Source organism: Fukomys damarensis, unplaced genomic scaffold, assembly GCF_012274545.1.
Source record: "Fukomys damarensis isolate Sample0158 unplaced genomic scaffold, DMR_v1.0_HiC HiC_scaffold_13, whole genome shotgun sequence".
NCBI lineage: Eukaryota > Metazoa > Chordata > Mammalia > Rodentia > Bathyergidae > Fukomys > Fukomys damarensis.
In genome coordinates this window covers 30,049,414-30,067,415 of record NW_022900925.1, presented here as the reverse complement: position 1 = coordinate 30,067,415, position 18,002 = coordinate 30,049,414, and the positions used below count along the sequence as shown (strand labels likewise).

General features: G+C 35.9%; 1 protein-coding gene across 4 annotated transcripts in view; it reads left to right on the top strand.

Moving 5' to 3' along the window:
• Window positions 1–18,002, top strand: part of Stxbp4 (syntaxin binding protein 4) — a 166,621-nt gene that overhangs the window by 34,103 nt on the left and 114,516 nt on the right. For all 4 annotated transcript variants that reach the window (XM_010620205.3, XM_010620204.3, XM_010620203.2 and 1 more), the window contains exons 5-10: window positions 2,475–2,581; window positions 2,768–2,987; window positions 3,972–4,050; window positions 9,104–9,195; window positions 13,271–13,367; window positions 15,733–15,824. In XM_010620205.3, coding sequence (XP_010618507.1) covers window positions 2,475–2,581; window positions 2,768–2,987; window positions 3,972–4,050; window positions 9,104–9,195; window positions 13,271–13,367; window positions 15,733–15,824 — 687 coding nt within the window. The remainder of the gene's footprint in view (window positions 1–2,474; window positions 2,582–2,767; window positions 2,988–3,971; window positions 4,051–9,103; window positions 9,196–13,270; window positions 13,368–15,732; window positions 15,825–18,002) is intronic.

The following is an 18,002-nucleotide window of genomic DNA, read 5'->3' as shown; positions in this document are numbered from 1 at the left end:
TTACCATTTCACAATGCCCTTAAACTAAAATTTAGAATATTAAATTATAAGTGAATGGACGCAAGCAGCTGAGTGTATGCATCTAAATATCTAATAAATATAATGAACAATTAACAAGATTTGGGCCCAGCCATGCAAAGCTGTGATTATAGAATCTTAGAAAAATAGCCTTTCTGTTTTATTGAACGTGAAAGAAAGATCCATGTGTTAGGCACTTTTCCCATATTACTTGGTTTTTTCTAGCATTGTTATTGCGTATTTCTCCCCATATATTTGCCAAATGTAAGGAAATCAATGACTTATGGCTATGCCCATTGTATGGTATATTGTCTGACTAATATATTTAGTCATAGACTTACAGAAAATCCAAGTTAATTTTCAGATTTTACATACTTTAAAGTCAAATGGCCTTTTTTGTTTGAAGTTTTTGTTTGTTTATTTGTTGTTAGGTAGGATCTTACTATATAGTAGGCCTTAAACTCATTATCTAACCCAGGCTGGCCTCAAACCTGAGGTGATCCTTCTGCTTCAGCCTTCCAAGTGCTGGGTTTATAGGCATGTACTATCACACCCGCCTGGTTGAAGTTTTTTAAATGTTTTTATTTCAGAAGGATTATAGGGTCATTATGCATTTAAACTGTAAACCTCTTATACAGTATTTGAAATAATGTTCCTAAAAGATCTTTTGATGAATATTTCATATTTATTTAGCTTTCCTCTATATTCATCCATGAGTGGAAGAGATAATACTACATATTGGTACCTTTTTGAAAAAAAATAAGTAACTTTTTATTTAGGAATAAAATTGTAATAAATCACTATTTTATGAGTAAAGCAGTTCAGATCAAAGCTAGTATTTTAGGGCCATATTTTAGCAGAGAAGACTTTAAAGTAAAATGTTTCCTTGAATTGTGGAAGTTATTTCAGTACCATCAGAGTGCAAAATCTAGCTTTTTAACCTTCATGTTAATCAGCCTTCTGTCACTCTTACAAGTACTTGAAGTTATCGGCGTATGAAGAGAGGATTTATCTAGGTTTGCAGTTTTAGGGACTGCAGTCCATGGTCAGGGCTACATGTCACATCACTATTGGGCACACGGTAAGGCAAAAGCATTCACTTCACGACAGGGCAGCAAAAGGAAGGAGAAGAGGGTCTCTCAGTCTCTAACAGCTTCCCCCTGGGACCCTCATGCCCTCCCGCTAGGCCCTGCCACGAATTTTCCACTTTTTCCTAATAGTGCCAAGCTGGGCACAAGCCCATAATACAGGGCCTTTGGAAGACACTCACGATCCAAACCAAAGCACCATACAAGCTTTGTCCATGGTTACAGAAATGATGCTTTCTGCCTTCATGCTGTTGATACACAGAGAAGGATCTTAGGAACTGAAAAAGAAAGGGCTATTTTCTTTAGTTTGAAGAGAAAAAGAAAAAGAAAGTCGCTGAAAGTCTTGCCTCATAAGTAACTCCTCTAGGTGATTTGCTGTGTCTTACTCATATCAGGCTAGTTATGAGTGAAGCCAGGACTTAACAAAGACACCAGGCAGCCAGTTAAAACTGGTTATTAATAGCAAGGCATGGCAAAAATGCTAGATGCACAGCCATTGAGGCCTCATTATAGGAGAGATAACAGATCTAATAAGGTGTTTGATTCATGGGTGGGATCAATCCAGTTAGGGTCCTGTACTAAACTAAAAAATTCAGTCCATTTATTCTACAAATCCACATTGGGCCATTAGGTGGGAGAAAAGATGCATGAATCCTCACAAACTAAAGGAGTCTTACTTTCTGAAATATCCCATGAGTATTTAATTTGGCTTCTTTATCACTGAATCAAATCTTTTTTTTATTAAGTTTATTGGTACAATCTAGGTATACAATACAATTACATTCATCATTGGGATTCTGTACCTTTACATAATAGGTCTTAATTCTCAGTTTTCCCCTTGTCCCTGCCCTCCCTTCACCCCCTCCTCCCCTCCCCATTTACAAACACTTTATTTCCATTTTTCAGTTTCTTGTATTTTTTTCCTCTCCCTTATTACCTTTCCCCCACCCTTCCCACTTTCCCTACACCTTTAGCCCTTTACTTCCTATTTCACATTATTAATTATCTCATTAGGATCCTGTGTACTATTATAGTCTTCCACACCAGAGAAACTCACTGAATCAAATCTTAACCAGTCCTGTAGTGCTGAGTGTTTGAAACAGGCCTCCATTCCTGCTCTACACACCTGGCTCTTAATATCAGCAGGATTCCTTAGCCTGCAAATTTATTCATGGATTACATGAGCCTTGTACTTGTATTTATGGATATTGCCAAATTAGGCTTTAATCAAGATATTTTGCTATTGAGATTCTCTTAAGTTTTTGAGACATTCTTCCCCAAAACTTGTTTTGCTTTAATTGCATTCCAGCGATTTAAAAAAAAAAATCATTTCATTAATTTCTTTATAAATGTTACTGTTTTTGTTAGGATGGGCGTTTGAAGCCAGGAGATCAGCTTGTCTCAGTAAACAAGGAATCTATGATTGGAGTTTCATTTGAGGAAGCAAAAAGCATAATTGCCAGAGCCAAGTTGAGGTAATGATTCTATGCCTAAGATAGACTGAGTCATTTAGCATGTCTCATTAAAAATAATAGCTTAAGACATCTTGAGTTCATTTGACCTCGCACGCAATATTTTTAATCATATTTGAAACATGATTTTAGAATTCAGTTGTATTATATCCCCTGCATATTAATAAAGTGATTTCTTTCAAATGCTAGGTCCAAATCGACTTGGGAGATAGCATTCATAAGACAAAGATCGGATGGCTGCCCCCATCCAGAAAATTTGTCCTGTACCTCTTTGTTACAAGCTTCAGAATACGGACCCCAGGCCACACCATTTAGTCTTCTTTCTTCTCCCCGGGAAATACTCACTCCACAGACCTCATCTACTCCCAAAACGCAAGAGGCCATCCTACCTTCCTCTAAGATGAGTCAGGTAGTCTTAAATTTCTCTGCATATATCCCTTATGTTTTTCCTGTTGGTTGATAGATGCAGAATTGTAATTTCAGGAACACTTTTATTAGCAGATTAATATTTCCCCAAAAGATATCTTCTTTCTCTGGTTTAGACTTGTATGCTCCATTGTCAATAAACATAATTTTTCAAATCAAAGTGTCCTACATTAAGAAGCATGGTCGGACAGTGTCAGCATGACAGAGTGCTACCGTAAGGGTACAACTAGACATGGCTCAGAACTGTGTTAGCAATGTGATATTCAGTTTTAGGTAGTCTCTAATATGGCCCAGTTCACTATCATTTTTAGTTTCTGCTTGACAGATGCTAGGCCACTACTTTTTCTTCTACCTCTTAGCTTCTTTGCTACACAGTGAAGCTCATTCTGATCATCCAGTGTAGGTGGGTAGGGTATTGCTTTCATGTGTGTACACTAGAAAACAGCCCTGTTGGACTCATGCAAGGTGGAAGATTTCTAATATCAAAATAATGCAACCAATTACTACAGCTAGATTGTCCTAAAAGTCGGAGTTATAAAACAGAGTATATTCTGTAAAGCTGTGTCAACTCTAAGATAATACAGGATACTCAAGTAGGCGTTCAGGCAGTGGAATAACTTCCTTGAGGGTAACTTTGCTTTCAGATGCATGCTGATCAGGGACAGGGTGTAAGATTTTCTGTCGGCCCCTTATACTGTGTCATTTTGACTTATAATGTCTTCAAAGAGACAAGGTACATGGCCTTATGTTTTGTTACCCTTGTTCGCAGTAGAGTTGAAAGTAGTTCCTATCTTCAATCTGTAGTGCTTTGTTTGAAAAGGAATATACCAAAATTTTAGCGGTTTTACATTTCTGGGATATTGCTCTAATCTCTGTAGCCATTCTTTTCGTGTTCGTGTGAACATCTAGTCTGGTCTTTGACCTACTTTAGAAAATGACATCGCATGTTCCTCACCTTCTTTCACAGATAAAAACTGGGTATGAGAAAGCAGAATCCCCTCCAGTCACTTCTTCAGACAGCAACTCTATGGATGTGGCTACTTCAGGTAAATACGCATTGAATTCCTCTTTTCTGTTAGTTTTTTCAATTACTCTCTCTCAATGAAGAGAACACAATACTTGCATTAAGCCTTTTTTCCTTCCATGGATAATAGAGCAAAATGAATGTATAACCCAGTGGTCCCTGTTAGATTATAACACTTATTGGAAATTTCCTTGAACAAAGGGTTGACATTTTAAACGGTACATTATCATAAGTATCTCCGAAACTATCTTATTTAATGAACTGTTGAGACCAAACAATAAAAACGCCTGTAAATCTAGATTAGGTTGCCTTGACCTGTTAATGACATACTAATGGGGCATATTGACTGTACCTTTCAAAAAACACATTATAAAAGGCCGCGCAGCTTAAGAAAAGAATTGTTTTGTTTATTTATTTTGGAAGAAATCATATGGATGTAAGTTAGAAAAGGCATCAATACTGTGAATTCGATATTATTGGTTTTTTGTTTATTCAGAAATGGTTTACTGACTTTTTAAAACAATAAAGCAAAAAAATGTCTAAGCTGCCCATAAAAAAGGATTATTATCAAGGTATAAAATGCCGATTGGGTCGAATATAAAGGAAAAATATCCTTTCCTGAAATTATTTACCATAAGTTTAACAAAATAGCAGTTAAAAAACTAACATAAACAACAAGCTAATTATATATTGCTAAATTATAGTGCAAGTTGCTACCCATATAATTTAATTTTTAATAGCGTTGTCTAGATGATAATTTCAAAATAGAAGGAGTTAGTTAAACTGAACAGTTGCCAGGCATGGGCCGGACGAATATCCCAGGAGTAGAACACATGCTTCAGACACATACCCAAACTGCAAAACCACCATCCCCGCAAAAACCCACCTGACTTTACAGGAGATTGTGCTAGTTCCATAGCAATTCCCTCTGATTTGAGACAGTATTTACCAATGGGTCAACAGTCCTTTGTAACCAAAATGATGGGCCTTTTAGTCTAGCGAGATCTGTTGACTCTTAGAAACTTTGTTAAACAGCCTTTAATACTCAGTTTTGTGGGGTTTTTTTGTTTGTTTGTTTGTTTGTTTTTGTTTTTTTTTGTTGTTGTTGTTCTCTGGGATCAAACTCGGGACCTTGCACCTGTGAGGCAGGCGGTGGAACCACTGAGCTAAATCCCCAGCCCAATACTCAGTTTCTTGATAATTTCTGTTTTACTCCCAACTGGGAACCCATGTGAGAAGAAAAAGGTGAATGAAGCCAACAGTTGGAAGAGATGTGGCATCAAAGTTGCTAGAGGCCATGGCCCTTTATTCCTTGATTTTTATCATAAAACATTAGTTATAGAACATTTTGTAATGTTTTCAGTTTTTAAAGTAATGAAACTACTCAGTCCCTCTTTTAGCCATTTATTTATTCAGGGAGTGTTTGTTAAGTATATCACGTGTGTAGAAGACTTGGTATTGCAGAAATGATAAAGAGCTTAGGATTTTTCTATCAGGTACTTAATAGCATATTATGAAATCAATCACAGGGTTAAAATGTTTCATTATTCAAATTATTAAACACCTTATATATTATTTTATATATATGGATAGATGGATTTTATAACACCTTTGCATGAATAATTCAGACATTAACAGTGGGCTAAGGGAAGGAATAGCAGTCTAGTTAACGATGGAGGGAGGGTACAGTGGCTACTATAGGTTCAGAACGCAAACTTTGACATTCAAATGCTTGCTCCCCACTTACTGGTTCTGTAACCATAATGTGGCTGCCTCCTGGGGTTGTCGGAAGGGTTAAACAAGATTGTGCATGTCAAGTACTTGGCACTGTAATTGGTAGACAGTAGGTGCTCAGCACATGTCCCTGTTACTATCAATATTGTAGAGCCTTAAACTAGCGTGCAGCTGAGATAATACTTTAGGGGAGATTTCTAGAGTAGAAGTGAAAGCTTTTAACACTCGATTGAATGTTGTATCCTCTCTTCAACCCCCAAATTAGTACACGGTAAAGGATTTGTCATAATGTACAGAAATCAATTTAGAAAAATCTCATGGCAGCTGGACATGGTGGTATATGCGTGTAATCCCAGCACTCTGGGTACCTAAGGAAGGAGGATTACAAGTTCAAGGCCAGACTAGGCAGTGGAGTGATTTAGGGAAAACCTGCTTAAAATAAAAAATAATAAAAAAGAGCCAGGGAAGTAGGTAGCTCAGCATAAAGGCTCAAAAAAAAAAAAAACTATGAACAAGTTTTAATATTAACCCAACAAAAATTCAGGAGGTATTCTAACTCTGTTCATATCTCAAAATCATTGCAAAGGATAAAATTGGTAGAATTTAAAAAATAAGCATAATACCTGGATATTTTTAAAACTATCCCAATATATGTTAGAGTTGTTTACTCTTGCCATAAATTGAATAACGCAAGAGTTTGTGAGCTAAAAGTATGCTGAAGTCATTCCCAAGGGAAGAAGCAATACGGTCATTACCTTAACAATAGCACGAGCCTTCATCATTCTTCTGCATCAAGTCTTTTGAAACAAAATACTGATGAGGAAAAATGTCCTTCAAGGGCTCATGGAATTAAACAAATGGCATTGATCCCTCCCTTATATACATCCCCTTCCTTTCTTCTGTTTCTAAAATGAGGACTAGGAACAGAAAATCTAAAAGCTGTACTTTGAAACATCTCACCTGGCTGGAGAGGAGCAGATGAGGGGCTGGAGATGGATAGAGAGACACCACTAGCGGATGAGCAGAAGTGTCTGTTCGAGGGGGTTTTCAGGCTAAGCTCCTCTCAGTTGCCAGTGCTTAGTGGTCTCATGCAAGACCCTCTTAAGGTTTGAATTCAGAAGTAAAGATTTCAATGAAAGTAGGTTGAAAAATAAAAAAAAAAAAAAAAAAAAAAAAAAAAAAAAGGCATGGTGACGTACACCTGTAATCCCAGCACTCAGGAGACTGAGGCAGGAGGATCGCTGTGAGTTCGAGACCAGCCTGGGCTACATAGTGAGCTCCAGGTCAGTCTCCACTACATAGTGAGACCCTGTCTCAAAACAAAAACAAAAAAAAAAAACACAAGATTTTGTTAAGCCATGATACATGCTGTTCAATGGGAAGTTAATATAGTTTTATATTAAATCACCGATTAGCACAGCATCTTTGTGAATATTAACAATACTTTCTATTTTTGTAATATTTTTCTGTGATTTTATTGATTTTTACCTTGACAGCTCCCATAGGTAGTCAGTTTTATTCTTCCCACTTTCCCAAGGAGAAAATGATAATGAAAGATGTTGACACAGAAGAACATCTGTTTGTGCAAGGCATAAGAGATTAGAATACGGACATTGTCATGTGCTAGCTGTGTGGTACTGGGCCAGTTTCTGAACCTTTGCCAGCCTTGGTCTTTGGAATGAGAGTAGTAACGCCTATGTTAGTGTGGTGATGGTGAAGTTTAATATATATGTACAGTAATTAGTTCATTCCATGGCTAGAAATAAACACACATAGGAGCTAATTCTTTGTTACTTCCACTGTTAGAAATAGCAAATTTTTGTGCTCAAACACAGGAAAATGCGAGAACAATGTCATCTCAGTGTGTCCTTGACTCTCCCTGTCTTTCTCCTCTTTTTCTCTTGCCCCTGTGTTTTCTACATCTCTTCCACTCATGGGAAGTTGAGTGATTCAAGCTCCATCTTGGTCCCAGGCCTTAACTCAAGTGTCCCCCTAGTGTTAGGGTCTATTAATTGCAGGGCAAACTCCAACCCTGGAAGCCAAGTCTCAAAAGATGAGAAATAAAGTTGACTTATCTGTGGTTTGGTCTTTCATACCATTTCAGGAATCTTTTATGCCAAGCTTTAGGTCTTTCTATAGAATTGGTTTTAAGAGGAAAAATATTTTTTACCCCATGGCCAACAATCAGATGTCAGGATAACAGAGGAGACTTTCTTGTTTTTATCAGAATTATAAAGATTCTGTTACACTAAAACCAATCTTTCTCAAGGTTTAATTCCATTTGGAGCTAAAAGTCAGTAACCATTTTTTATAATCTTGACACCTATAAGCTATATTAAAGATTTTACATAGAATGTTGAGGATGTGTTAAAGGTTTAGAGGAAGACTATTTATTTTCATATGCACTTCTTATGTTCTTAAGAAAGAGAATGCAAATCATTTTGTACTTAGAGACAGATGCTCTGAGAAGTAAAAAAAATTAAAACACTGCATAAAGATGTGACATTTTAAAAAGTTTTTTTCTCTTCCTCTTCTTTCCATGTAGAACTAGTAAAATACCATTTAAAAGTGTATTTAAAATAATGACTGTTTAGATGGTAAGGGTTGATATAAATTATAGATATTTGTTTCATGCACTCTGGCATATGGAAACAAGTAGTTTTTTTCAAGTTCTAGCCTCTTGTGGCACGTGATTTCTTATTTCTGCACCAAGGACAAAGGGTGTAGTCACATAATTAGGGCATATTGAAAAGGTATAGGAAAATAGGCAAGGGGTGTATTACTCTCTTCTCCTCTAAGTCTGTGTTTGTTACGTGAGGTATAACCCCAAGACAGGGTTTTTAGCTCAAAAAGTTCTGTGTCTAGATCATACTTTATCTACAAATGTAAGATGACTTTCATTTATGTTTTTTTTTTCCAGTGCACTTCCAGAATTCACATAACAGAACCACTTTTACCAATCAGAGATACCATGATCTTTTTGGATCTTTGATACAACTTTTTTTTTTTTTTGAACAAAATCTTATCTTACAACGAGTAAGTTGTGATGATGGTCATAGCGGGGGAATATGTTTGTCTTTTAAGTCACTATTCCCATGAGACTCCGCAGTGCATAATTGGATACTCTTTTTATATTATATCTTTGAGGGCTCAAGTAAAACTGATTCATGTGGTGCATATTAAACCTACAGGGAAAAAAAAAACATGAAAACAAAAGTGAAAACTGCCAACTGATTAACCAGAATTACTTTTGAACAGCAGGAGTCCAGAACACATCCTGTCAAATGAAAAGTTCTATTCCAATTAAGCCTCCAATTAATGTGCACCCTGTTGTCTCTTAGATATTGCTCCTGCTTGGACTGATAATTATGGACCACAAGGAAAGATTTCCCTAAATCCTTCTGTTCGCCTTAAGGCAGACAAACTGGAAATGGTAAATCCCTTAAATTTTCATTTTTCTTTCTAAGGCAATGACAAGTACTGGAGTCATTAGTTTCCTGAAGCTACTTATTTACAGTTAAGTGAATGGCAGTTAGGGTTTAAATTATTTAATTACTGCTTCAATTTGGCAGATCCTAGGGTTCAGTAGTCCCACATGGAAATAAAACCTTTTGTAACTAAATTGACATGCACATTAATCAGTTTCTTTCTCTTTGGAAAGAAGAAATATATGCTATTTTACAATCTAGAATCAGTGGAAACATTGAATAAATTAGGACAAAGTATATTAGGCTTTGTGTATAACATCAATAAGTGCAATGAAGTGATACTCGGTTCATTTGCTCAATTTTTTAAAAAGCATAGGATCACTGAGTCCTAAAGGATAAAATAGTCAGGTGCCCACTAAATTTATAAAGGGTGGCGTATGTTTATAATCCCAGCACTCAGAAGGCAGAGGCAAGAGGATCCCTGTGAGTTTGAGACCAGCCTGAGCTACATAGTGAGTTCCAGGTCAGTCTCAACTGCATAGTAAGATAAGACCTTATCTCAAAAAAACCAAGAAAATTAAAAATTTTTTAAAAATAAAAATAAAGCCTACAATAAATCTAAAATTTTACAGGATATAAAGTTGTGATATATTGATAATTTTCAAACATAGAGAACTATAGGGAATCTTCGTATGTACAAAAATTAATATAACATAAATTTACATAAAGACATATTTGTCGAAACATCTGGAATATTGCATACCAAGTTGTTAATAGTGTTTGTCTCTAGTGTAGTGGTTTTTAAGGACTAGAATGGTGTTTTTTTTCCCTTGGGACATTTGGCACTATCAAGAAACAATTTTGGTTGTCAATATTAGAACATTGCCTCCACAATTTTTTTTTTTTCTGGTACCAGGGATTGAACTCAGGTCCTTGCACTTGAGAGACAGGTGGTGGAACCACTGAGCTAAATCCCCAGCCCCATACCTCCAAATTGTTATCAGTAATAAAAGATACATCTTTAAAACTCTTTGTATGAAAATGTAAAACAGATTTCTGTATGACTCGTGAGTCAAAAGCACTGCTAATAAATGTAAAAGATGTTTAATCTCACTTATAACTCGGTTTAACAACATACTAATTCACATTTACCATTTGATAAAAAATTAATGTAAAGAATCCTGTTAAGAATATAGGAAAATAGGAATGTTTATGTACTACTGGCATGCATAGGTTGGTACAGTCAATTTAGAGAAAAATCTAAAATGTCTAATAAGTTCACAGTGTATATCACCTGTGACTCAACCCTTCCTTTTTAAAGGATATACTGTACTATACAGAAATCAAAAAGTCTTCATACAATTTTAAAAGAAGACATATGTAATATTTTGTGATTTAAAAAAAATGATTGGAGTAATTATAAAAGCCCATCAATCAGAACATAGTAAACAAGTTATAATATATCCATGTAATCAGGTGTCATTGATAGTTAAAATAAATGAACTAGTTTTGCAGATAATATCAAGCCATTATAAAATCATAAACTGGAAGTAAAAGAGTTATCCTTTTATATTATTCTGTTTATGTAAAATTTTAAATGCACAGGATTAGCATCTTCTTGAGGGTAACATCAAATTCCAGACAGGAGGGATACACCACCCTGAGGATATTGTTTGTTGCTAAAGAATAATAGAGAAAGCTTTCAACTAAACCTGTAGTTTTATTGTTTTTTAAACTATATATAAAATTTAAGCAAATATCAATGTTTATTTGATGATAGTGATATAGGAGAGGTATAATTCCCAACCTGCTAGACGTCAGACCTGTCAGGTCTGTGTCCCCCAAATATCTAAGAATGATTTCCAAGGGACAGTGGAGGTTAAGAATTGAGGCCCTTTGTCTCAGGGGTAATTCATACAGCAACGTCAAATGCAGGTGCAACATGGGTCAAACTACATTCAGCTTACAGGATTACAAGGATAGCTGCTTAGCTAACATTGATCCAGTAGGGAAGCAAGGCACACAGCAAGGTTACATGGAAAAAATAAAGGCATTTTGGGGAAGGGATGACATCATCCAGATGCTCTGGTCACCCACCTGGGCAACTGATGACTAACTGGACTTCCAGGACCAGGTGGTGCTAATTACAGTATAATCTCAAGTTATTGTTTATTCCTTGGGGGAAGCGTGTAGGCCTGGCCATCACGTCTTTATCTTGAGGCCTGGCCTTCTTCAGATGCACCTCCAGCCGCAATTCTGAGGTCTTTATTTTCTGCTGACTTCCTTGAGCCCCAGTCCCTCTCTGACTGTATAATTTTTTCTATCTAACTCGGGTGCCTATAATAATAGTAAATAAATGGATATTCATCGTATTATTCTATTTTTTATATTTGGGCCATTTTTATCGGGAAAAAACACACACACAGAAGCTAAAAATCATTATGCCATGTTATACAAGGTAAATACTCTTGAACTTTGACAGAGCACGCAGATGATGCTAAGCTTAAGAAACTGGAAAGAATGTTTCCTTATATTCTTTTCTCCTGTCTCTTCTTTTCACTATGCCCAAATTATATACTGCTTTTACATTAAACAGTTGGGTTTTTTTTTTGCCGTTCTATACCTTGTACATATTTGTATTAAATTACATATTTAATTACTGTAATTATTTAATGTTATTCTCCCACTACAGACAATAGACACTCTCCAAGTGTAGGAACTCTATGTCATTTGTCTCTCCCTTGTACATAGATTTGTACCTGACCAACAGGAAATTCCAAATAAATATTTGGGGAATGAAATGGTAAAAGACTAGACATATTCTCAACAGAGAGGAAAACTGTGAGGGATAATTAGCAGTAAGGGATAACTCTGCCTACCTCTGAGTTCTGCTATGATTGATTGATACTGTGTATATTCTTATCAGAATCCAATAATAGGGCATCCAGTCAGGTCCTGTGCATTAAGTTTTACTATCTCTGGCTAGAGAACCTACAATCATACTTGTTTCCATTAGAAGTTTATTTCTTACATAAAAAGAAGCCTAAAAAAAAAAAAAGCAGTCCAGGGCTAGCATCAAGGCTAAATTCAAGGACCCTTATTCCAGTCTGTGGGGCAGAAAGATAGTCTCTGTTTCACCATCTTTATCGAGGTGTGTCATGAGTCAAGATGCCAGCTCACAGTCCAGCTATATATTTTTTTCTTTCTCCTTCTCCTCCTCTTCTCTGACTCCTTCTCCTTCTTCCTTCAGCCAAAGATAGAAAGAAAAGGGAGTAATAGGTGTGCCTACCTCTGCTTTTGAAAATAGGCTTCCTGGAATGGCAGTGTCCCTAGCTGAAAACTGGTTGGTTCTGCAACAAGGAGTGAACAGTGGAACTCAGCTAGCAGTCTCAGAATTTTTATTCACAAATGGGTACTTTACCCATAACAGGAAAGCCCGTCAAAGAGAAGTAGGGGCTTGAGAAAGCTTATTCCTTTACTGTTTGTGTAAGCCTACCCCCGATATAAGCCCCAAATTAAAATATTCATTTAAATCAGTTCCTGCCAATTTCAGTTTTGCTTTCAAAGGTTGAGTAATAACCCAAAACTATTCATGTTTTGGAGTGTCACTCATAAGTCTGACTTTAGTAGGACTCTCTCTTTTTTTTCTTCTTCTTCTTCACCAAATCATGTAAACTAAGAAACAGTTTGACTTTTGGTTCTGGAGCTAAGCACTAGCCAAAGTAATATCCTTGAAAAAAAAATTGAGATGGTGATGGAATCATGAAACTAATCTCTATTAGTTACTTAATCAATAAGCAGTCAGTGGATTCTCTTTGGGCATCTGATTCTGGTTACTATCCCTAATGCTGATATTTTCCCCACTGGGAAAAAATTTTACTCTTTGACGATTTTTCCCCCATTAAGTTTATTGGTCCATTTAAAGCAAACAGTATAGTTACATTTATCACTGGGGCCTTGTACCTTTACATGATATATCTTGGTTCTTGTTTTTTTCCCACACCCCTGCCCTCCCTTCACCCCCTTCACCCTTCCCTGTTTATTCTTTGATGATTCTCATGAGAGCCCTTTTCCTTCCAGGCTCTAAGATACCTTGGTATTCAGCCCACAGAGGACCAGCACCAAGCCCTGAGACAGCAAGTACAAGCAGACTCAAAGGGGACAGTGTCTTTTGGAGGTACTACCAGGTTCATCAGGTCGAGTTGTCACAGAAACTTGGAGATTTATTGTGACCCATTTTCTTAAGAGTGCCTGTTTTTTAGAAGGAAAAACGAAAAGTTAAACCACATATACTTCAAGTTCCTAATTAGCACTCGGAAAGCTCAGCTGGAGGTACTAGCCTGCCTGGGTCAGCAGAAAGGACCACTTCAGTAGAAACTTTCAGCTCTAAAGCATTATCATTGTAGCACATTCTTTTTATTTATTTATTGCACAAGCATCGCTTTAGTAATAGAAAGTATAAAACACCGAAGTCCTACTCACACTGCTGTGAGATTACTTCTAATTCCTTTTTCAGCTAATATAAAGATTAATGTAGTGCTGTATAATTTTTCTTAGAGATAGCAATACTGTGCCACTTAAACTAATATTTAGCCTTTTGACAGCAATTTTGGTCCTTTCTCAGTAGCCCATATTACAAATCTATGTTGATTGTCGTATTTATTAATTTATAAATCTCTATTTTTTTTCAATGAGGCTGTTTCATTGTTTTTCTTAAGATAAATCCCCATAATGGATTTCTGGTACATATTGGTAAATCTGGGCTGGGAGTTTGGCTCAGTGGTTCTGCCACCTGCTTCACAAGTGCAAGGGCCCAATGTTCGATCCCCGGTACCAAAAAAAAAAAGAAAAATGCATATTGAGAAATCCTTTTGTAAAGATATTTTGCACATCTGTTTGTTCTGTCTCAAATAATATTTGAGTGGAACAATTTTTTCTAACTTTGCAGCTTTCAGTATTGCATTTTTTCTTATGTGGTAAATATATCGTTTTTATACCCTCTGTAATATTTTTTAAAACTTCACCTTTTAGTTTGGTAGTGAGTGGAAAACTCACTACCCCCTCTTGAAAATCATGTCAAAATGGTAAGAGCAAGAAACAGAACACCTGAATAATCAAAACATATTTAAAGGCAGAAAGCAAATGAAAACTCAGTGAATGAGTTAGTGAACAGAGGCAAGTAAAGCCCAAGTGTCTAATGACTTAGGAAAATTGCAGTAGGGATCAAGCTGGTGTGACCCTTGGGATCTGAAAGCATCAGGTATTTCTAGAGTCTGGACTTAGGCAGCACATATGATGTGAAACAACTTTCAGCACTGTTTCTAAGGAGAATTGTACAAGCTGTCGTTCTCTGCCCCTCTCAGGCAGTCCAGCACCTACCACTACCTTACACCTTCTGGGGGAAGAGAAGTCTCTTTCCTTCCTTAGGAATTAAACCAGAAAGATTATGGATGTACAGTTGCTCTCAGTGAGAGAGTTCGGGGGAGTATACAGTGAGTCATTATTCATCACACACACCCATACTGCTCAGTGAAATCTGCAGCCATATCTATGATCACAGGCTGGAGGGTGTAGGATTCTTTCTAGAGAACAAAATGTCAGCTGGCCTGCCTGACTGCTCTATCATTTAACCTGCCGTTGCATAAGGCAAGTTATACGCGCAGAATTTCCAACTAACTTTTTCAGTGCCTGGGTCTTAAATGTAAACTCATAGCCATGGGTTACCAGACACTTCAGGAAATCTTCCAGCATAAATTGTAGACCCCACAAGTACCAGACATACCGAAAATAAAAAATACCTCAATGATAAAGAAGCGAAGAGAACTTCAGAAAAGCTATCGTTACCATCTTTAAAAAGATAAATCAAGATAATGCATTCATGAAATAACAACAGGATGTTGTAAAATAGAACAATCAGAGAAAATTTGAAAGCATCCTTGGAAATTAAAAAAACTTGAGGATACAAAGAGGAATGGGTCACTCTTGTAACAGCTACAGATGCTCAAGGTCTGCTCTGCTGCTTTAGCAGCAGTGGCTTTGGCTGGCCTGACACAGTTCTACATTCATCTGTGAAATGGAAAGGAACAAAGGACCTTGCTCAGAAAATTACTGTTAGGATGAAATCGCTAAGCACCTTACCTGCCATGCAGCGGCTCCTTCTTAAACATTAGCTGCTGCTATTACGAGTAAACCTCAGGTTCTTTCAGCCAGAAGAGCCACACGTCATAATATTGTCCTGTTTCCGAAAAAGCTCTACTTCTAGTACAAAAGTTGGAGAATTAAGTGTTTCTATGTGTTTGCCTCATCATTATCCTAATTGCATTATTAACCCTAGCAGAGTTAACTGCGATAAAGATAAAACCCATTTACCTCTTCACATTCAAGCTCAGATTGGCCTGTCCCTTGAGTCAATATTATTCTAAGGTAATTCGTGTAAGTTAAATTTGAAGCATCAGTAGCACATAGCTGCAACATCATATAGAAAAAGAATTTACTGAGATGAGGTTAAATGTTGTGTTCTTACTGAAATGTGTTCGTTTTAGATTTTGTCCAGGTTGCCAGAAATTTGTTTTGCTTGCAGTTGGATGAAATAAACGTTGGCGCACAAGAAATTTCCAGTGTGTTAGGTTCACAGGTAGAGTATGTCTGATTGCATTGTCTGAATCATACATAAGTCACAAGGCTTGAATGGTAGGGGTCATGTATATCGCCCTTTTTTCATTTTTCACTGCTTTAAAAAAAAAACATACAAATACTACATGTTCCATGGTTAAATATATAAAGTACAGTTAAACCCAAAAGTAAGAGTTAATTTTGATTATTTTCAGACTTCACTCTTCTTAGCTCCCTTGTTCTACTCCCTGTCCTAAAATCACTAATATTAGCAGTTTGCTATATGGAAGAATACAGACTATGGCAGAAAAGTGCTCTGTGTGTGTCCATTCTAATGTGTTTTAACTCACTGTAAGGTACATACAGAAAAGTACTTGTAAGAATATAGCCTTTGAAATATTATGACATGAACCATTCTCATGAAAGAATATTAGAGAGCTCTATTGCCAGGACCATGGTGACCTACACCCTGTTTCTTTCCAAGTATGAGCCACAACCCCCTGCTCCTAAAATTTTTTAATAACATAAATTGTTGCTACATTTTATATAAAGTGGGATTTTGAAGGTTACTAACTTTATAAATCATTTCTTCTATAGAACTTTGGCACGTGTATTGTCCAATCTTTCCATCCTTTTTATTATGGATTTCTGGTACTGCATTATTTAACAATCTATATTCCTAATTTATATTATTTGTGACTTATACATTTAATTAGCTCAAGTTTATGCTTGTTTGTGCTTGTATGAGCACTTGTCCTCCTTGTGCTGTCATTTATTTAACTACCCACTACTTCCTTTAACTTGAAATGCAGACTTTACCTTATACTGTACATCTCTGCACACGAATGTTTCTAGACCCACCACTGTGTTCCAAGGATACATTTCTGTCGCCCGTGCATTATTATTTGAATTGCTATAGCTTTGCAGTACTAGATTCATGGCTAGCTAGCATCTTAAAGCCTTCATTTTTTTCGTAACTTCTTGGTTTTAATATTGTAGATGATCTTTAGAATTACTTCTCCATGATAATAGTAATCCATGCGACTTTTTAAATTAAAATTGCATGTACAGAATGGTTTGGAAGGAACTGAATGTGGCATTTCCCCATTTAAGACTTTCCTTATGTTTTGGAAAGAGAAAACTGTAACTTGCTTCATATACACCTTTCCCATTTTTGTAAGACTAAGTATACCACATTGTTTGAGGAAAATGAGATTTTTATTTTTATCATTACATTTTTAATTCATTGGGAAAGATAACAATTTTTAGGCATGCTTACTTTGTATGATACCATTTTACCTGACTCTCTTGTTCAGTTGTTCTTCATTTATTTTTCTTGGAATTTTTTGGATAGACATTTGAAATTAATTACATTTTTATCTTTTAAAAAATTTTTAATTTTTGAATTGAAATTAAAAATTTTAATTTTTTAACACTGATGAATAGAGCAACAAAACTGAGGAAGAAATAAATTTCTACAATTATTGGCTCATTATACATCTTGAATTTTCTTATCATTTTCATTTTTCTAGAAAAATTTTAATAAAAGCTTTATCTGCTTTTTGGAGATTTAAAACTGTTCATGTGTCACATAATCTCAGCCTAGATTCTTTTAGAAGAAGAGACATTTCCAACTTTTTAATTGATAGAATGGTGTTATCCTATTCAAATTTTGTCCTTTTATTTAATTTTTCTTAATGTGTATCTTCTTAGAAAAATTTTTGTTTTATCAAGATACTCGATTTATCAAAAATTGACATGTATTTGTTTAGATCTTTAATTTTTTAATTTTTTGTGGGGTTGCTTTTTTTTGTTTGTTTTTTTGAGACAGGGTCTCTCTATGCAGTTGAGATTGCCCTGGAACTCATTATGTAGCCCAGCCTGGTCTGGAATTTACAGCAATCCTCCTGCCTCAGCCTCCAGAGTGCTGGGATTACAGGCATGTGCCACCACACCTGGCTTTAATTTTGTTTTTAAAATGTATTATCAAACAAATTTTCACAAGCTAATGGGACCTATAAATTTTATAGGCCATAGTTTAATCATTACTTAGTGTACAATATTTCCATGTGGTTATTTCTTTTACCCATATTTTGATCTTTTGTTTAATTTTTAAACAACTTCTAGTTGTACTGTTCCCTTTAGAATATTTACATTTAGTGTGATTTTACTGAAGTTAGATACTCTGTATGATATTATA